This window comes from Hoplias malabaricus, chromosome 11 (assembly GCF_029633855.1).
Source record: "Hoplias malabaricus isolate fHopMal1 chromosome 11, fHopMal1.hap1, whole genome shotgun sequence".
NCBI lineage: Eukaryota > Metazoa > Chordata > Actinopteri > Characiformes > Erythrinidae > Hoplias > Hoplias malabaricus.
In genome coordinates, this window is record NC_089810.1 from 18,510,544 (window position 1) to 18,533,099 (window position 22,556).

General features: G+C 40.1%; 1 protein-coding gene across 1 annotated transcript in view; it reads left to right on the forward strand.

Moving 5' to 3' along the window:
* grm3 (glutamate receptor, metabotropic 3) overlaps positions 1 to 18,533 on the forward strand; it is a 35,796-nt gene extending 17,263 nt beyond the window's left edge. Inside the window, exons 4-6 of the mRNA XM_066684745.1 lie at positions 12,862 to 13,937; positions 15,924 to 16,101; positions 17,528 to 18,533. Of these exons, the coding sequence (XP_066540842.1) occupies positions 12,862 to 13,937; positions 15,924 to 16,101; positions 17,528 to 17,604 (1,331 nt within the window). The 3' untranslated portion in view covers positions 17,605 to 18,533. The remainder of the gene's footprint in view (positions 1 to 12,861; positions 13,938 to 15,923; positions 16,102 to 17,527) is intronic.
* The last annotated feature ends 4,023 nt before the right edge of the window (positions 18,534 to 22,556 follow it).

A 22,556-nucleotide genomic window follows, 5' to 3' on the forward strand; every position in this document is an offset into this window, starting at 1 on the left:
TAAATATTCCTTATAATTGTTAGTGCCATTATAGCTCTATTCATATTCCATATCCACCTTCTTTCCTGCTCTACATCGGTATATGTCAGGGTGTGTGTCGGTGCTTAAGGATCATGCTGTATTTCTTTTGTCAGTCTGTGGTTAATGTGAGTGGAGGTGCATAGTGGCTGTGTAATTAGAGCCAGTGTGAGAAGTGATTGCTGCAGTGGCAGGCCTGTGGCTGTGACAAGAACTAGAGCTCAGGCTAACACATGCACTGCCACTGAGAGGATTGCTTTTGACTGACAGGTGGAGAGCAAGGGGAGCAGGTAAAAATAAACCATGTAAAAGTGCTCAAGCTGGTGCGTCAATATTAGATGAGCTTATGCCACACTTATCCGTGACTGTACACAAACACGTACGGCGACGGAGGTAGAGAAAAGCAGTGAGGGGGTGGAGAGAATTCTAAACTCCCTTAAGGCATTAGGGAAAGAAAGAGTTATTAAGACATGAAAAATGGAGCCAAGCTGCAAACTGTTTATGAAGATAGGATATAGGAATTATAAAAAGAGACTGGGATATGTATAGAGAAATAGAGGTGCCAGTGTACTGAGGAAAAACTGTGGAGGTCATGTGCAAGGCTGCGCACACGTATGTGAGATAGAAGGGTGTGTGTGACTGCGTGCAAGCATGGAGAGGGAGAGATGGAGAAAGAGTAAAAGAGAGAGGAGAGAGGGAGACTATAAGAGATAAAACGATGTTAGAGAGGTTGAGTGGGTTGGTATGCGTCAGCAGAAGAAGATTCTCTTTGAAATTCACCATCTTCATTTTTCAAGCGCAGAATCAAAGACGTGTGGGGCTTGCTGTCTGGGGCGATGGGGTGGCAGGAGCGAGCAATGCAGGCGAGAAAAGAATGACACTATCTTGTAGACAGGAGGAGGTGGAAGAGAAGAGAGAAAATAGAGAAGAAGGCAAGCAAAAAAGCTGAGAGGGAGAGCACCCTGGGTGGGGGGAGGAAGAAGAGGAGGAGGGAGCTGTGGAGAAAGGAAATTTTAATGTGCAGAGCAGCAGCGCAGAGGACTATCACAGAAAAGGAGCTGCTAGCTGATCTAGCATGGAGACTGAGGAGAAGAGAAAGAGAGCTTAGGAAAGGAGTAGATGGAGTAAGTAGCCCACTAAGATTCCTCATCATGGTCACAGGCTCACCTTAGACAAACACTGCGGGAAAATATCGCTTGGTTTATTGACATTTCTTTATGTGGTAGACTTTGGGAAGCAGGATTTGGCTGTGCAGAAGACTGTTTGAGGCCTGGCTGTTGCTCGTTCAGATTTTGTGTTTGCCTAACCACTTCGGAAACTCTGTTCTTTAACATTAACCTTGCTCAGGAACCATTTTTTGGTTCCATAAAGGACCATTTTGCTTATATGTTTAAATGCCTAAACAAACCTAAGATTTAGTGATGGATTTTTAAAAGGTTCTTCACACTCACCCTTAAACAAAAATGGTTCTTTGTGGAACCAAAAGAGGTTCTTCAATGGCATCGCTCCAAGAATCCTTTATAGCACCCTTATATTTAAGAGTATACAAGGTGTGAAGCTTTTTCCCACAAATCTTGGCAAATTTTCCCATCAACTACATTTTTGGGTGATTTACTTGTTCCAGCTTGGAGGAGCCTATTGCTTATCTCCCTGGAGTGTTGTTAAACAGAGTTTGATGAGAAAATGGATTTTTGCCTTTTGTTAGCTAGCCTTTTGTTCTCCGCCAAGTCATTTTCCCACGCTTTGTTCTCCTCTTCTCGGAATTGAAACAGGACTGATATTTCACTTTGAAACACACATTTTACGAACTTGGCAGAAACCAACATATATATCTGGCAGCTCACTGGCCTTGCTTGGTAATGGAACATGGCTAGAGCCTTGTTAACAGATTAAGGGACGCCAGCTTCAGTTTCAGCTCTCTCTGGAGTCATCTACAGGGACACCTCACCTTCTCAGGGGTACATAACTAGTGCAGTCTCTTACTGGCTCAGTTTTATGGGCAGTGCCTGATAAAGAAATAGAGTTTTTCACACAATGTTTAAAAGAAATTATCATCTACAGGCTGCCAGTACAAATTTAGTAAAACCTCGAAAAATCTCAACTTGGCTAAATGGAAACTTTGCAAAAAAGGAGAGCACATTAAAAACAAGTGTTATTAAGGTGCTGCACAATGAAGTGGTGCTGTACAATCCAATAATAGGGATATATAATCAGTAACATGGAAGAATATAAATCAGTGCATAGGAAAAGGCCACTTTACATTTGTAACCAAAAAAAGTAAAGTAATATTTTTTATAAATGTATGTAATGTAATAATATATTCCAAGTGAATTTAGATACTTTGTGCCATCCCACTTCTCATCACATGACCTATAAAATAAAACAGAGTTGTTGTGTTTTTGCAAAATACATTAAAATAAATAAATTGATTAGGGATGTAACAATTCATCATGAAACAGTAATATCTCAGTGCATAACTGTGACAGTGTGCAAATGTGTAAATAATCAGCAGCAACTGGCAATCTAATGTAAGGAATCAAATTGTGGCCTGAAGGAATTGATATTAGTTATGCCCATATAAAAGAAGAGAAATGCCCTGAATATTTCTTTAGTTTCTTTGAGACAACAATTTGATCAGATGGAAAGATAAAGGAGGCTTTTGCTTAAGTCTCCTGCTGCTCTAATATTTCTCTCGAGGAAAAAAAAGCCCTGTAATCTTGTATTTCTCTGCTTTTGTTCCAGAAAAGATTTCAGTGAAGTTTGATTTGCCAAGATAATAAAACTAATGATGATGTGAAACTAAAGAAAGAGGCCTCAATACAATCTCCACCATTTGTCATTCAACACTAAGAGCATGCCCAGTTTTAATGCTGTGAATTTGTAAACATTTTCATTTAGGCCAGAAGTGTCTCATGTCCCTTTTTTATCAAACACATAGTTACAATCACCTTTCTGTGATTACTCCGATGGCAACAGTATTATTTTCTTCTAAAGAAAACATTAGTTGGATGTTTAGGACTTTTGTGTGTCATGTATGATGGACTGGGTGTTGCGTCAGAACTCATCTTTAGTATCAGAGTGTGTCTCCCAGCTCTGAGTTTGCCATTTTTCCAATGCTATGCCACTCAATACTTCTCAGACTAATGCAAGCAACATGCCGTTGCTATAGTAATTGGGTGTGCACATGGCACCAAATGGTGAAGTAATCCTATAGAGTGAGAGGGGGATATTCTGTCAAAAGCTGAGAGAGAGAGAGAAAGAGAGAGATATTTTGCGTCAAATTATGGTGATTGCACACCTACTAAGTAAACACATGCCCATGCACATGTAGCAATATAAGCACCTAGACACACACATGCACCCAAACGCACACACATGGATTATTCTCTTTTTTTCTGTCATAAAGTCACAGTGTTCTCTCATCCACCTACAACAAACAAACACACATAACATTCTCCAACAGAGGTAAATTAGGACAAAAATCTGTATCTGTACACCTGGCTCTCTAGAAGGTAAATAGTCAAATAGTGTCGCTGTCAGACAGCTCCAGGGTTCTGGGGTTATGGGTTCGAGGCCCGCTCGGGTGTCAATAGGTGAGAGTGAGTGTGTGTCACCCTGTGAAGGACTGGTGCTCCCTCCAAGGTGTGTTCCTGCCTTGTGCCCAATGATTCCAGGACCCACAGCGACCCTGAATTGGATAAGTGGTTAATGACAATGAATTAATGAATGAAGTATGTTGTGGTTTGACTAAAAGTGGCTTACATAACGTAGGGCCTGCCACAAAAATAAAAAAAAAAGCTACCAATATGTTTACAGAACTCACCTTGATACAGACACTGCCTTAAAGCCCTCTAAAGCCTTGGAGGATTGGAGTAGTTTAACTGGGATGTGGTTGTAATGAAACATATTACATGTATCCATAATGATAAAACTCATGTGTCTGGACTGCATTAAATTTAAAACAGTGCCTGTGAATCTGACCAGATTTCTTGCATCTAGAAGAGGTTCTGCAACTGCCCACTTCTGATGAGTTTGTTTTGGCCAGAGACTTCTGCCCAGATTTTGGGTATTTTAGCTGGGTAGAACACAGGTCCTAGTACAATATCTTGGGTGTAGAGTGGCATGTACACTACAGTTTCATTGTCAGACACCTCTCATCTCTCATCCACTGTAGGGGTGTGTAAATCCAGTCCAAAACCAGGATATCACTCGGGGTATTGCTCCGGTAAGCGATGCCACTATCTGACTTACAGCTCAGAGCGAGCTGCATATAGGTAGTTTTGGAGCTTTTAAATCCTGTTAAATAAAATGACAGTTGCATGTAAAACATCCATTAAAAGTCATAAATGCATTTTCCATGGCATCTTTAATACATCCGTACGTTAATGTATATCATGCATTTACAATGTATCACATACATTTACATATTATAGATAAACATGTTTTGTTATACCCTTTAGGCATGGATGTTGATTATTTGTAGAGTATGTGGGTGTGGGTGTGTGTATGTGCGTGCTGTAAAGCCTTTAGGCCATACTGATCTGTCTTTCTTTCTTTCTTTCTTTCTTTCTTTTTTTTCTTTCCTTCTTTAATTGTATTTCTCTTCCTCTTTGTCTTTTTCTGAAACATGACCACAGACTGCAGCAGCTTTTATCAAAATAAAAGTACAGAAAAATGAGGAAATGCAATTAGCAAACAGAACACTCAGCACCGCATAATCTCCATATTGCAATCTTAGTGTGTACTAGGCTCCAGCATCTTTACTCAATGAAATCAGATTGTACACCGTTTTTACCGGCCCCCTCCTCCATGCATCCTCTAATGCTGCAAACCAATGAAAGTGTAATCAGGGTATAGCCTACATTAGGAGCATTCTAAATGTATATGTGGGAGGACAACATCAGGAACAGAGCACATGTGCAGAGACATTATCATTTTTTTTTATTGTAACATTCTGCCTTAGAACCATTTAAATATTTATCTCTTAATAAAAAATTATCATATACGATGTAATTGTTTGACATTAGTGCAGTGGTATTTGTCTGACAAGTTTAAAAGTATATATGTAAAATTACTGGAATTTTTGGTCATCTTGTAACTCTGATGAATCAATGGTATTCATGGTTTATTAATGGCTAAGGTAAGTATTCAAGCATTTATTTTTCCTAATAGAAGAGAATGTAGTAAACCCCAATTCAGTGTAACAGGAACCAAAAGAGACAAACATTGTTTTATACAGAAGCAATTTCCAGATTGTCAAAATAAAAAATGAGTGCCTTTTACATACATTTACATGTGAATTTAACAGTAAAAGAAAGGAATTTTATAAACATGCTAGAATCCAAATGCCTGTAAGATTAGGGTTAACTTCATGTACTGTTTAATAATGTTATTAAAATATTAAATATTAAATATTCCGTGCCCCTGAAATTGACAAGCGGAAAAGATGATGAGATGAGATATTAAATTTTCGACATGTAGTGTCGCAGTCACACAACTCCAGGGACCTGGAGGTTGTGGGTTCAATTCCTGCTCCAGGTGAATGTCTGTGACGAGTTTGGTGTGTTCTCCCCGTGTCCGCGTGGGTTTCCTCCGGGTGCTCCGTAGCCCTTTACTGAGATAAACAACCCATAGAAACAAGTAGTTGTAGTTGTAATTATGTTGCATTTCACATAAAGTAAGCAGATTTTGGCCAGAGTAAATTGTGGAATGTCCTGTAGTAATTGCTTAAGCCGAGGCTACAAACTGACGCCCACCTACAGAGGTCTTATTCTTGTTTTGGGAAGTTTACATAGTGAGAGTTTATTTATTTATTTATTTATTTATTTATTTAAGTTACTGCAGGAATAAAAAGAAAGCTTTTATTAATACTGTGCACAGTCAGTGGGAGATGTGTAAATTAGTCAGCATAAACAGTCATGCACTCATACAGTAATGCATACACACATAAGTGGCTGAAATGGATGGTTGTGAATGGGTGTAATTGTGTGTATGTTTGCAAGATGTCCTTCACTGCAGCTGAGCCAGACAAGATGAGATGAGGAAAATAATATTTACATAATAAAAACTTGATGGTTGCGAATACACCTATTTAAATTATAATTAAACACTTGTGCACACTTGCTCAGTCATATAATTGAGGTGTCTCATTTCCTTCGCTCCCCTTGCGTTCTCTCTCTCTCTCTCTCTCTCTCTCTCTCTGAATAACAAATAACAAACAAAATTCAATAATACATAAAGGCTATTTATTGAATCCACATGCATTTCTAGTGACTGAATCATGTTCGGAATTCTTGACTGCTAGGACACTGCACATAATGTTGCTCAAATTTGCACCAAATCTGATGATAAAATCAGTTCATCTTCGTATATCTATACAACCATGCATACATGCCTAGTAGGTGTGCATTGCAAAGAGACCATTTCATATCATAGAACAATATTGATGTGCAGTTATATAATAAAATAATACACTGCTTTGCTCTGTACTAATTATACCACAAATAAATAAATATTGTATAAGTATATAATACACTGGCATAATACATTCACTCATTAATTTTCTGTAATCACTCTGTCATTTTGAGGGTCAGCGTAGGTCATATTCTGCTTTATCACTGGGTGTTTTATTTATTTTATATATTTCAGTCATCATCTTTTTAACACGTTGAGATTTGGTCAGCAGGGGGAGTAGTGTTCTCACTGCGCTCGAGCTCTGTCTAGGAACAGCCTTGAATTCCATCTTTTTATTTGCCCATCTCTAAATCATTCAGCCCAGTCAGATCTGCACTCATTTTATGCATCTCCTACTCAAACCTAATAGGAAGTAATCAGAAAAGAAAATCACATTAAACACATGTAAATGGAACATTTTTGTCATGTGTATAAAATTTTAGAACATAATATTTTTTAGTGAATAAATGAGGTGCTCTGCACCAGGGAAGCACTCCACACTAAGCTTGTACCTTTGTATTGTGACAGTGTGTAAAATGAAAACTGTATAAATGTGTATAAAGTAGTTTAAATTCTGATCTCTGATTGCACTTGGGACAAATTACAGTGAACTCGACTAAAACATGATCTGGAAATGAAACATGCCTTTAAGTGAATTGTGTTAAACACTAAATACCAGACCAAGTTCTCTGTCAGAGGCTTTGTACGTAACCTCTCTGTGTGGGGGTTTGTGTGTGTGTGTGTGTGTGTGTGTGTGTGTGTGTGTGTGTGTGTGTAAGAGAGAGAGTGAGAGAAGGACATCAAGGTCTGAATGGAAGATGTCAGCTGTGGAGGTGAGTGAGAAGATGTGAGTTGCCTTTGTAAGAGCAGTGCTTTAGACTTGTCTCCTCCTGTAGGAGATGTTATGGCACCTGAGGCCCGTAGATCTCTTCTGCTCCGTTTCTGCATGACAAGACTGACAGGCAACAGGGCACAGTGTCACCATGGAGTCTAAGCAGTTTAAAGTGTTCCTGACAAACAATACTCTGGCTAGGGGAGGGCGAGGAGAGCGAGAGCGAGAGCAGGAGAGAGAGAGAGAGAGAGAGAGAGAGAGAGAGAGAGAGAGAGAGAGCAATTATGAGGCAGTCACTGTGACAGAAATATTTTATGTATCTTGTCAAAGCTGGAATAATATTTGACTCATGTTTCTCTGAGTGAGAGCTGTTTTCAGCTACTTTCAGGAAATTCTGCATAGTTGTGTGTCTGTGTGCATGTGCATAGAATATGATTCACAATAATCCACAGTTATCTGTTTAAAGTCTAATAGCTAAGAATGTTTTCATTCTCTCTCTCTGTCTCTCCCTCACTCACTCTCTCAAAGGAAAAACCACATTTGTTTCCCATTGAAAAAATGTGTACAAGAACATTTTTAATTTAAAAATGCACAGTTAGGAGAGAATTACTTAAGATTGCCATATAAAACTTGGGGTATAATACTCAGCTTATACCAATATGAAATACTGGATTAGATATCAGAAGAAAAGGAGAAGATATTGGAATTATTGTTTCCAAACAAAAATATGACAGAATTTCCTTTTAACAGAAAATAACACAAAGCAAAGTATGTGCCCAAAGCCCATTATTAACATAAGTCACTAGCTTATATACAGAAGCTGATGATACTGGGAACGTGATGCGGCACGGTGGTGCAGCAGGTAGTGTCGCAGTCACACAGCTCCAGGGGCCTGGAGGTTGTGGGTTCGATTCCCACTCCGGGTGACTGTCTGTGAGGAGTTGGTGTGTTCTCCCCGTGTCCGCGTGGGTTTCCTCCGAGTGCTCCAGTTTCCTCCCACAGTCCAAAAACACATGTTGGTAGGTGGATTGGCGACACAAAAGTGTCCGCAGGTGTGAATGTGTGTGTGTCTGTGTTGCCCTGTGAAGGACTGGTGCCCCCTCCAGGGTGTATTCCCACCTTGTGCCCAATGATTACAGGTAGGCTCTAGACCCACCGCGACCCTGAATTGGATAAGCGGTTACAGATAATGAATGAATTTCCAAAAGGAAACAAAGTGATTGCAAAGCAGAAAATTTGATCAGAAACTAGTACTTGCCCAGAGAAAAAAATCAACAAGAAACAATGCAAGGAAAGGAGGAGTCAAAAATGTGGAGAAAAGGGGAAAGAATGATTAAGAAAGAAAAAGAAAGGAAGTATAAAATAAAAAGGAAGGAATGGATCAAGGATCTGAAAGAAATAAGTGGTATGGTCCCAACATTTCATTTTATTCACTCTGAGGGCTCAGTGCTGAGAACGTTTACTGTGATCTAAACTCTTCCAATTCCATTTAGATCAATAGAGCTATTAAAACCTGGGTTTGAGTTATTAGCCCCGTTTTAAGAACTAATAAATTGTAATACACTTGTCATACACTTCTATACTGATCATAAAGAAGAATATTTATATGAATAGGGAAGTAAATCCTCTTTCTTTTTCCTGTATTAAAAAAGCTTTGTTGGTTTACTAAATGCTCACTCTGTCCCCTGGAGGTTCAGTACAAGCTGATTAACTCAATTTGTGATTGTCACAAGTAATTATATTGTGGCTAATTATCCTGTTACCAGATGCTGATTACTTAATCTAAGGGTGCGTGGGGTGTCTGCTGAGTATGAGGATTATTAATTATAAGTGTGGATGATATTAAACAGGGAAATGCACAGATGAACTGCAGGCAACTGAAGGTTAATTTGATCCCGGTTGTAATGAAGTACTCAAAAATGCATGTGTGTATATACAGAGTGGGTGTATTCTTGCATTCCCCTACATTTGAAATATGTGTGTGTGCAATATGTGCATACGTTTGCGTGTGCATGAATGCTGACATTGACAATATATTCATGATTGATGTGGTTCATAACATCTAACCTCCTTTCCCTATCTGACGAGTCATCATTCCCTGTAGAGCTTCTAGAGCCCCTCTGAGCAATTATAGCCTCCAAGTGATAAATCACATATGCACCATCCCGAAACCATTTACTCTTAGTGAGCCCACTCAGGTCCATTCTGCAAAGTCCATATGAAGAAATCTTCACACTGTGCGTGTTTACAGCAGCTTCAATTATAGAGTTGACAATTTAGAGGTATCAGTTATTCAAATGTTTGATGTAGATTCATTCTTGGATTCCTTAAATTGGATGAAATATTCTTATACTTCAAGAATTCAGAGAAAGGGAACTGGATTTTCAGTGCATGTCTACCTTTACTCCAGATAAGGCAGGACTACAACTTAGGTGACAAATAACCACATTTTGTACAATATTTAGCCCTGAAACGTGCTGCGCTAAGAAGTTTAAACATTTATCATGTACTTATTTATTGGTAAGTACCCAAAGAGAAAAGTTCATTCATTCATTATCTGTAAGCGCTTATTCAGATCAGGGTCGCGGTGCGTCCAGAGTCTACATGGAATCATTGGGCGCAAGGCAGGAATACACCCTGGAGGGGGTGCCAGTCCTTCACAGGGCAACACACACACACTCATACATTCACTCACACCTACGGACACTTTTGAGTCGCTAATCCACCTACCAACGTGTGTTTTTGGACTGTGGGAGGAAACCGGAGCACCCGGAGGAAACCCACGCAGACATGGGGAGAACACACCAAACTCCTCACAGACAGTCATCCGGAGCGGGAATAGAACCCACAACCTCCAGGTCCCTGGAGCTGTGTGACTGCGACACTACCTGCTGCACCACCGTGCCACCCAAATTCATTTCAGGGTCGTGGTGGCTCCGGTGCCTACCTGGAATCATTGGGCACAGGCAGGAACACACTCTGGGGTGGGCGCCAGTCCTTCACAGGGCAACACACATTCACTCACACACTCACACCTGTGATATATTGCTGTATTTAAAAATCGTCCTGCACCAGAAAAAAAACAGACTAGGTGAAAGTTTGTGTTTTTATAAACGTATTTATAGGAATCTGAGAAATATTGTACACTCCCAGAATATTAACAATGATTTTAATACAGTTAAAAGCCATTATCAAAATAATTATGGCATACGTCCATTATTCTTACATTTTATATAGCTTATATATCATCGCTGTCCAATCAAAAATATTTATCACCATTTTTGTCCATTTTTAGTTTACTACATCATTCATTACAATGTGTAGAAAACGAATGACGAATTAAACCAATAGAAAGGCACCAAAATTACTTGGAATAAAATATTTTTACTTTGATTTCCACTGATATTTTAGGTTTATATCCTTCTCCTGTAAAGTTGCTATTTTGGAGATACATGTTTTTAATTTGGGCGGCATGGTGGCGCAGCAGGTAGTGTCACACAGCTCCAGGGGCCTGGAGGTTGTGGGTTCGATTCCCGCTCCAGGTAACTGTCTGTGAGGAGTTGGTTTGGTGTCTGCGTGGGGTTTCCTCCCACAGTCCAAAAACACACGTTGGTAGGTGGATTAGCAACTCAAAAGTAGGTGTGTGTGTGTGTGTGTGTGTGTTGCCCCCTCCAGGGTGTATTCCCGCCTTGCGCCGAATGATTCCAGGTAGGCTCTGGGCCCACCGCGACCCTGAATTGGATAAGCGCTTACAGATAATGAATGAATGTTTTTAATTTGACAGCCACTATAGTATGATATAACGTGTGTCCACATGTTTGTATACAACCCTTAAAATTGGTGCATTCACCTACTTTATGTTGCACCTATTGTAGAAACAAAATTTCAGCTGTGTAACCAAGATGAAAAGCAAGTAATAAATGTTCTGGAGCTGCACATCAGCCAGCCAATGTTGTCTATGCATGCCCAATACAAAATGTGGACTACAGATTTATGAAACCCCTACAGCTTTGAGGTGAAGGCAGATGTGGGGATGCTTAAACCGAATTTTTTTTAAATATGACATAGCGATGTAGATGTTTTTGGGTGAATGAGTAAACTCTAAACAGGAGTAAGTAAACAATTATAAAAGTGGATGGTGCAGGGATGTGGTTCTGGGGACAGCCATTCATATTTTTGCTCAAACCTGTCTCCAGACAGACCTTAATAGAGAACAGCACATACATACTATAGATGTGGTGTAAGTTAGCTTAAAGCATAAGTGTGGACTGTCTGGGAGGACCTAAGGGCTAGTTTGAGAACCAGTACACTACGCTATCCAACCATATACAAACAGCATCACTCACGTTGTCTCACCAGAAAAAAAAATGCTGCCTGAGTGCCATCTTGTGGGCTAAGAAAACAAAATTGTTTTAGTAAGCTATTTGAGGAGCACCAAAGCAAAGAGCAGTGTCAGGTTCTAAATATTAACTTAAAGGGCATTTAAAAAAAAAAGAAGAAGAAGAAGCACCATTTCAATTGAATATGTTTGTGTTAAATCCTGCTATATAAAGAGCATATCGTCACTGTCCACTGAAAAACATCTATCTCCTAAACAATAGCTTTACAGGGTAAGGAAAATACCCTCTTAAATTCTAGTGGAAGGTGATGAAAAAATGCTTTAATTCCAAGTACTTTTGGACTATTTCTGTTGGTTCATTCATCATGACCAGTTTTCACACAATGTGAAGGACAGCTGCTGTGTTCAAATGATGTAGAAAACTAAATATCGACAAAAATGGATATGCTGTGGACTACAATATAAAATTTGTCCAACAACAAAAAATTATGCAGTTAATGCAAGTAATAATGCAATTATGGCGGCACACTGGCGCAGCAGGTAGTGTCACTGTCACACAGCTCCAGGGACCTGGAGGTTGTGGGTTCAAGACCCACTCCGGCTGACTGTCTGTGAGGAGTTTTGTGTGTTCTCCCAGTGTCCACGTGGGTTTTCTCCGGGTGCTCCGGTTTCCTCCCACAGTACAAAAACACACGTTGGTAGGTGGATTGGCGACTCAAAACTGTCCATAAATGTAAATGTGTGTGTTTCGCCCTGTGAAGGACTGGCGCCCCCTCCAGGGTGTGTTCCTGCCTTGCACCCTATGATTCCAGGTAGGCTCTGGACCCACCGTGACTCTGAACTGGATAAGTGGTTACAGATAATGAATGAATGAATAATGCAATTAATGAAAGTATAATAATTACAATTTATAAATAAATATATTTTTATTATAAAATAAAAAAGAATCTATTGTTACAATGTAAAACAAAACATTTTCCTTTTAAACAAAATATAAATATAAAGATTTTGTTTAAACATGTGTACTGTACTTGGTGCAATAATTTAATGTCTGTATCCCACAAATATTTAAATATATAACATTTTCTGAATCAAATTCTTTCCCAAATTAATTAATTAATTCATTCATTAATTCTATTCATTGTAAAATTTTAATTGTGAAATCACTACCCTTGCTTTGATTCCTTTTTTTTCTCTCTCTCTTGCTCTTCCTCCCTAGCTCCATTCTCCCCTCCTGGCTCAGAAAATGTTGTAAAATTTGACCAATACGGAGACGGCATGGGTCGCTACAACATCTTTAACTACCAGCGCCTGCCAGGTAGTGACAGGTACACCTACGTCCAGGTGGGTGAGTGGGCAGAGACACTCTCTCTTAATGAGTTCTTGATTGGATGGCCACGGGCAGGAATGATGCCCACGTCTCAGTGCAGTGACCCATGTGCCCCTAATGAGATGAAGAAGATGCAGGCAGGAGAGTACTGCTGCTGGATCTGCACAGCTTGCGAAGCCCATGAATATCTGCCGGATGAGTTCACCTGTGCTCCCTGTGCTCTGGGCCAGTGGCCCCGGGCTGACCTGGGCGGCTGTTACGACCTGCCAGAGGACTATATCATGTGGGAGGATGCATGGGCCATTGGGCCCATCTCCATTGCTTGTGTGGGTTTTGCCTGCACGTCCTTAGTGTTCACTGTCTTCATCCGACACAATGATACACCCCTAGTCAAGGCCTCAGGCAGAGAGTTGTGCTACATCCTGCTGCTGGGCGTCCTCATGTCCTACTCCATGACCTTTGTCTTCATCGCCAAGCCCTCACCGGCTGTATGTGCACTACGACGATTGGGCCTGGGTACCTCCTTTGCTGTTTGTTACTCAGCACTGCTGACCAAGACCAACCGCATCGCTCGCATATTCAGTGGAGTGAAAGAAGGTGGGGCACAGCGGCCACGTTTCATCAGTCCCAGCTCACAAGTCTTCATCTGCCTATCGCTCATCTCCGTGCAGTTGCTACTGGTATCTGTGTGGCTGCTGCTGGAGGTGCCAGGCACGCGCCGCTTCACACTGCCTGAAAAACGCCAGACGGTCATCCTCAAATGCAACGTCCGTGACTCCAGCATGCTGCTGTCACTCAGCTATGATGTGGTGCTGGTGGTGCTTTGCACCATCTACGCATTCAAAACCCGCAAGTGCCCTGAAAACTTCAACGAGGCCAAGTTCATCGGCTTCACTATGTACACCACCTGCATCATTTGGCTGGCCTTCTTGCCGATCTTCTATGTCACATCCAGTGACTACAGGGTACGTCTTAACATGCTGGGAAGTGGTGTAAATAAAAACAGTCTAGTTTAAGAGTTGATTATGAATGCCCCTAATACTTGAGCACATAAATCAAATTAAATTTCTTGCTTATAGAGTTTTTTTACAACAATCACAACAGTTACACCTCAGCAGGAAAACTACAGATCACAGATGTGGGCTATTTACTACAAGCAAATATGTTTGCAATTCAATACATTTATTTGTAGTGTTACTTGCATACATGCATTTGTGCACATATCCTGTCCTTCTCTAGGCATCCCTAAGCTAACATTTCTATGCTGGCACAATTGCATTCGACTGCATCTGATGACAGGTACATCACTCTTATCTGTTAACCTTCCACACACAGTTTACACAGCCCCATGACAACAGCAAAAGACATAATGCAATAACATATAAAGATCCCATTCCACAAAGCAATGACTCTTTTGTAACCTACGAAGGTTGGCACTCAGTCACTGTCTCCTGTTTAACAGGTTTGTCCACAAGGGGGACAAATAAATACCGAAGTAGCTTTTGTGTGTGTCATTGAAAGGGCAGAAACTGACATAAACATTGACATTCACATGGGCAACAATGTGACAGAAATAGGTCATTTTTTTTGTGAGTGAGTATTATTATAATTATTTTTAATATAACCGAGCCTATTGGGAAGTGAAGAAAAAAAATGAATGGAATGTAATTGAATTGGTTTGTACTGGATTGAAAAAAACCCTAAATGGAGTGGAGAATTAACGTTGCTGTTGAAACCACCAGGCAATTGGGTTCCCCAGGCATAGAATTGCCTTCTGTTGAGTAAGATATGCATAATACGCTAGAACATCCTAGGACACACAAGGGCATGCAGAGTGAGTAGAATAAAAGAAGGGAGGGAATTTAAATCCATAATAAACATTGCACTTAATCGGTCATTCCTTCACAATGAATGTGTTGAGCCTCAGGCATCAGTGTAATTCAAGCACTGAAACTCAGCATCTTTTCCAACAGAATTAGTCACGGATTATACCAAGTAACAGTGAAATGTGATTAGCTCAGTCCCGTGTCGTATATACTGCATACACATTCAGAGGCCTGCGAGTCATCCTCAGTAACTCTGCACTGCTGTATAGACACATGTACTGCTGATGCGCAGGACTTTTTTTTCACTCTATTCCGTCTGCTCTATGCAGGTCTTCCAAGGCCGCAGTCAATGAAGTGGGAAAGTGAAGCCTCTCTGTTTGAGAAGGCCCAGTCTTCAGAGACTGCTTTAAACAGAGTGCTGATGCCTGTAGAAACACTGAATGACTTTAGAGAAAAGACCAGATCAGAGAACTATAGAGAAAGACAGACAGACACACCGACAGAGTACAAGGCAAAAATCACTAGTAACTATCATCTTGATCTGTTTAATGCCGTATGTCTAGCATAGTGTGATTACGGAAGCCAGAGGACTGACTAAACAAGATTAGACCATTCTCTTTATTCCTTTCTGGGTGAATGCATTCTAAGCTCATTCATTAGCTTTGGTAGAAGTGTTTCTGTGTTCTCAGTGAAGTTATAGCTGCCTCCAAGGAGGATACCCCTTCCCATTTTAGTTTATTTGATTATAATATAGTATATTTGTTCTTTTCCTGTTTAGTGTCTGAGTCACAGCAGTAATCCATGAGCAAGTGGCAGGGAGGCAGTAAAAGAGAGAAAATCTACACCTTGAGTGGCAGAGAATAGCCTGTTAATGGAAGGTGGCCAAATAGCATCTAATCAAACTCTATTTATGCAGCCACAGTGCTAACTGCCATTGCAATTATCTCCCAGGATCCCTCAATTTCTCCCACTGTTCCACTCTTTATTCTACTTTACTTAATGTCATTTGATTATCAGCATGTCTGTAAATATCTGTGGAGATCCTGAAGGTGAATAAGTACTGGGTAAATGAGCTCTTTAACATCCACCTCTCTCTCTCTCTCTCTCTCTCTCTCTGTCTCTCAGGTTCAGACGACCACAATGTGTATATCAGTCAGCCTCAGTGGGTTTGTGGTGCTGGGATGCATGTTTGCTCCTAAGGTCCACATCATCATGTTCCAACCTCAGAAGAATGTGACCAGCCATCGGCTAAACCTCAATCGCTTCAGTGTCAGTGGCCCCGCCACTACCTACGCTTCACATGGTGAGAACTATTCTGTAAAAAATGTTTTTGTTCATTTTTGTGGGAACAAGAAATGTAACCAATTTTCCTGTCAAATTAATTAATGGATTATAAATATATGAAATGTAAATGTAACTGTAGGGAGTGTTGAAACAGAGGCTAGACAATATTTACATGATACATACCTCAGCAGTTGGTGTTCTGTTGAACTTGATTCACCATGATTCTAGAGAAAATAGTCAGCTTAAAAAGTACAGCTCTAAGCTCCACGTCTTTTAAGGTGAATCAGTATGTTTGAGGGAAAATAACGACTGTGGTATTTACGTGGCTGAAGTTTAACTTGGCCTTAAGTTCTTATTGAAATATCACAAAATCTCAGTTATAACTCGAGCTGTTTAGTTTTGAAGCACCTGAGTTTTTTGTAGACAACAAACAGAACAAATAAGTCAATATTACATACATATGGAGCAGGAATAGAGCCATCCTCATTTTGGTTCATGCTTTTCAAAGTTTGGAGTTCTGTCTGCTATTTAAAAGAACTCTAGATGCCTAGAGAGAGAGAGAGAGAGAGAGAGAGAGAGAGAGAGAGAGAGAAAAACTAGCATACCACACCAAGCCAGTTTGTTTATTCATTCATTTAGAGAATACGCCTTTAAGCCCTCACATGGCATTGCATAAGAATGTGTCATGCTGCTGTGTTAAATAAAGCCAAGTGGTCTCAGGAGTTATCTGGGCCTAAGATGAAAGGCGCAAAAGCCAACATCTGTCAGAGTAAGGGGTTGTATCAGTTCCCATAGAATGGGTGATTTGTGAAGGTCCTGCTGGAGTCAAATAGTGGGAATTTAGAGAGACATGCTGCCAGAAGGCAACACCTTTTCTTGTGATATCTGTGGTTCTTAGCTTTTCTGGACACACTGTTTGTGTTTTGAAGGTGTCAGAATCAGTGCTTAGCTTTAAATACAGGGATTGAGAGCTGTTCATTTTCAGGGGAAGAAATACCAGATATGGCACAAGGCCAAACAGATGGCGGAGCTTTCTTTCTGCTGTTATTTAAGCAGTTACTTGTCTTTGATTCACTGATTGAAGGCACACTTGGGGCATTAGTATTTTCACCTTATGAGGTTGTGTATGTGAGAAAGCATCGGTGATTCTGTTTGCTGCACAGTAATAAGCCCTCATAAACAGAGCCCTCTGCATTTGCTCTAATGTTTAATTCATAGGCACAAAAAAATCAGGTAAACATTTTCATCTTTATTTATATTTCACTTCTCTGATATAACAGACACTGCAAAAGGATAGAAAATGCTGCCTGTACTGACAGGGTAACATTGGGGAGGTACACAAAGAGCAGACGAGAAAGTCTGAGGATTCTGAAATTGATGAAGTTTGTGTTTGTGGAGTTGTTTTGCTTTCCTCCTCTCACATCTACGACTCTTTCTCTTTCCAGCATCTGTGAGCGCTCACTACGTTCCGACAGTGTGCAACGGCCGGGAAATCGTTGACTCCACCACTTCATCTCTGTGACCCTTCCTCTTCTAACTCCTGCTCTTTAGTGACTGTTAGCCAATCAGCACACATTGTGCACCACCCAAGAACTCCGATCATCCACAGTGTGTAGAAAGTGTGTATTATTATTATTATTATTATTATTATTATTATTATTATTTAATTATTTTCTAGGGCTTGTACATATTTACTGACACTGTTGTAGAGAAACAAAAGAACAAAAAAAATTTCTAGAGTGATTTTGGAGACTTGTTTTTTGATAGCTTTACTATGTATGTTGTAAACGACCATGAAATGTGAGTGCCATTGCAATATGATCTACATATTCTGACTGAGGGGAACAAGGGTGATTGAACAGAGGGGCCATGCCTGCAATACTGGAATAACTGGTCGTTCTTTTGTAGGCCCATTGTAATAATCTATTCTGTATGTATGTATTTGTATGTTGTATATTTTGTACATAATCTTACTGATGGTTTTAACAGCACAAGTTGACAGTGTTTTAGAAAAAAAAATTATTATTCTGTTAAATAGTATGATGATGTTGGGAGTGTAAGGAAAGTGTAAAGAGGGAAATCTCATGCCTCAACTTCCACGCTGTCTCATTCCAAGCTGAGGCACGGTCCTTTTAGTAAGCTTTCATGTTGTCTGCCAGTGTGTTACATGAACTGCTTCTCACAAAGCTTGCACATGCCTCTACAAAGTGGTCTTGATTGTTAACCTTTTAAAAAACCATGTCATATTTATAATGTATGAAGCATTTGATGAGATAGGACTAAGTGTAAGTGGTGATCCATTGTTTAATGGCTCTTTGTGCCTTATCTTGTGTTCAGTAGTTTGATATGAAAGCTTCCTCTACACCTCTGGGCAAGGGGAGGCTGAGCCAATTTTTTTACATCTGTCTTTTTTACATCTCTGTGTTTTATACATTTCTACATTCTGGTGTGCTTGGGGCTTGGGTTTGGTTAGGGGTGGGGGGGTGGGGTTATTATTTTATTTGACAGGTCGATGACAAATGTGTAGTCATGTCACTGGTTTGTTTGGTTCTGCTTTGGACTGATCTTATTTTTAGTCACAGCCAGTTGTCTCTTCTGATCATGACGGTTGGTTTAATTGTGAAGCTCCGTAAGTCAAAATCATTTTAGGTCTTTACAGTTTTTTTAATGGCACACACGATAAACTGACATGGCAAACAGACACCGAACAGTGACCTAGAAAGCGGCATTCATCATTTACCATTGTGACAGCAAACACGTACAGCTGTATGTCAACTAACAAGAAGGATGTGGAAGTGAATATGCACAGCGGAATGATGAAAGGAGAATAAATCTACGTCTTACAATCATTAGGGATAACTGCCAGATCAACAACACAGATTTCGTCTTCCAGTAAGATAATGTGCACACGTACCTACACTGGTACATATACAAGTACACAGTGGAGTACCTAGTATTTTATGGGCCCCAGTGCAAAAAAAATTATTAATCCCATCAATAAAAAATTACTTTCAATTATTAAAAAAAAGGCAGTATAACTTGCTTGCCATTTTCTTCACCGAGTTGATGATCTCAAACTAGCATCTAACATTTACATGTGTATGTTAGACTGGTCATTTAGGATTTTAGACTTGCAAATAATGACTATATCATGTTGCAGGATGTGAAGGATCTGTTGGATCCATGGTTACCATGGATCAGATGAATTATGAAGAAGAGGCAGATGAATAGACATCAGGGCTGTCTGTGTGATGTTGATAGAAGCTAAATCCTTAAGAAATCGGATCTTTCTGTGAGTCATGGACATATCATTGTATAAGTGTGTGTGTGTGTGTCTGTGTATAAAAGTGGGCTCACCATGAGCCTTAACTCACCTCCTTGTAATAAAAAGAAGGAGGAAGTATTTATATCTATGGGACATTTTAGACTCTGGTGCCACTCAAATGACTCAAAAGAGAAATGGTAAAACTAAAATGTGGAATTTAGGACCAAAAAAAGAGACTATAACCAGTACAGATTAAAAAAAACATCTGAAATATAGGGTAAATTAAAGGAAAACATTTTGAAACAATAGTTAGGCCATTGCATGTACATGCATTTAACGTTATCTGAACAGTATTTCGTAAAATTGGATTCATGAATCGCTTGCTTCATTTGTCATTTCTAACTGTAAATGTCATTTTTTCTTTCGGTATAATCCTATACGCCATGTGCAATGATTTGACTAGAGGAGAATAGAAAAGAGAAGTAAACAGACAAGGATACAGAAAGATGGAAAGTTAGAGTTTGCTGATAAATATGAAAAGAGAGTGAGAGACAGAGAGAGAGAGAGAGAATGCACTGGATTATGGAAAGCAGTTCTGGCCCCATGAAGTCAAAGCCGTTTTTTTTATACTGTTCTGCAACCCTCTGCAGCCTGGGCCTTCTTTGTTGTAAGCTTTATACCTCACACTCCCCCAAGTAAGTCTGCAACTCCCTGATTCTCTCTGCATGTCAAGTTGCTAGGGGACAGCGGTTTACCAGAGCCCTTTTAGGAATGCTTTTGTGAGGGAGAAGAGCAGCAAGAGGAGTGGAACACCAAACTGCTTTATCTGAATGGCTTAGAGACATTTTAGAAACAGCAAGCTGTTGGGAGACAGTAATCGGAACGTATCCACTCATCCCCGGGCCAAGTTCAGCCCCTGCAGTCACCTCCTTACAACAATGAGGGATGAGTATTCTCTTCATGTCATACTAGTATCTCTCAGAACAAAAATGGACAAGGCTGTTCACGTCATGGTTTAAATTTGGTCGTTTCTCAGGCTTTGTTGGGATTGGGTTCCTGTTTTGAAACTGATTTTGGCGTATAATTAATCCCTGTTTAATTCAACTGGAAGCTTCAATTCGGATAGCTGATTTTAAACTGTATCTTATTCGGGCTACTCTCAGTTTTTTTCATATTAAACCCCTTTAAATGGGTGGGTTTTACTAAACATAGGTTAAGCTTAGTGTTGGACTAGTCACTATTGGACAATTTTCTTTACTACATATTAGTGTAAACTAGTTCTTGAAAACTATCCCTTCAAGGCCTGCCTTTGAGGCCACATTTAAATTAGTCTTCATCGTAACTATGTATGTATTACTGCAGTTACTGAATAATAATTTATGAGAATTAAACACAACTAACACAAAACCCTAAGGTTGCACTGGCACTAGAACCAGTGCAGAAATTCAGAAATCTGTCCAATCTGACTGAAATTATAAACTTGGTGCGAAGGTTGACACCACACGCTCAAGCTACTTTCAGGTTAGTGTCCGAATATCATGTACCATTAAAGCTCCATACCACAATGTTGTCATGTTGCACAGGAACATAAAGAAACACTTTTGGTTCATGACTGACAGATGGCACGCTTCTCAACAGTATGAGTGGGAATCAACTCTCTTCTGGGTAAAACGTTTTAGGATAGATTCTGTGCACTGTGTGTGGTGGACATGGTGGAGTGCTATTGCATAGAAGATGATTCCCTCTCTAACTGTCATCTCCCAACTTGTAAACAGTGTAATGTAACGTTAAGGAACCCTGTGTTGTCTTGGGTGATTCTGAACTCTGGTCGAACACAAAAGCAATAGAACAGTACCCATGGTGCATTGTGTGCAATAACAAGGACATCGTAATAAACAATAACCTACTGCTGTCATACATCTTGGTTTGTATTTTCTCAGCATTTTGTGTGTGTGTGTGTTTTGTACTGAATATGCAATGACGTGTTTATTAGTTACGCTTACCTTGCATTTACTCAGCAGGCGTAAAAACACTTTGTACCCTCATATTACACACTTACATAGTGAGTATGGCTTATGACTTACGCAGACTCATCTTTTAGATGCTTCCCATGAATGACTTCCACAACTTTAAGGTGCATCCATTTCAAACACATTTAGACTCATAGTTTGTAAAAAAAAAATGCTATGGCTTAGAGAAATGGATTATCGAGCATTAAAATCAAATTATCTGTAATAATACCTCCGGTATTTTTAGGAATTAGTTGGAGTGGCTACATGTGTCTAGTAACTAAACTAGAAACTCTGTGTGGAAGTGTGGGAATAAAAGTATATTAAAAAGAAAGAAGGTCTCTGAAGGTCTCACACACACACACCTCCATATCTCCTCTTAGGGACCTTGACTCTCAATGGATGAAGGAGAGATTGAGCCATCCTGCAATGACAAAAGCCACATGGCCTTTTTCTTCACAAACGTCAGTTCACTCATGCTCTCTTCCCTCATGCGGTGAATTATTCCGCTGATGTCCAATCAGCCAGCTGCTGGGTTTCTAAAGAGGGCCCGAGTGTAGATTATGAGCAGGGGAAATGGAAGGCAAATTTTGCCAGGGATTTACTGGCAATTTCTGGAATAATGTAGTGGAAGTGCTGAAGCCTTTGAAAAGCCTCCCTTTTATCAGCCACACCACCTCTTCAGAGAAAAGAGAGGACAGGTGAGAGTGAGTGTGTGGAGAGTGGGGTTGCAGAGAGAGAGAGAGAGAGAGAGAGGTGTTGAGGTGGGAGACGACTTTTAGTAGAACATCCCAATCACACTGCCTTGCTCTCAGTGGATTTCTAATGGCCCTGGTGCTGGGCTTTATGGGAAGTAACAGCATGACTGCACTTTCTCAGGTTAAACAGCTCCTCTTCCTTCAGCTACCCCATCCCAAACCCTGAGAGAGCTGCAGGCAGGAGGGTGTGAGTGGTGCTAAATTGAAGAAAGAAGGAAACTGAAAAGGTGTGTGTGGTGTGGGGGAGGGATAAAGAGGATCAGATAATGGAGTAGGAGGGGAACTATTCTGGAGCCATCAGTAAAAAAGTAAAACCATCAGCAATCAGTGGTCAGCAGACCCCATCCACCTCTACCAGTTACATGTCACAGAATAAAAAAATACATTGTCTCAAATGTGAAATGACTTTGAAAATCATTCACAGGAAACATCTTCAGTGCAA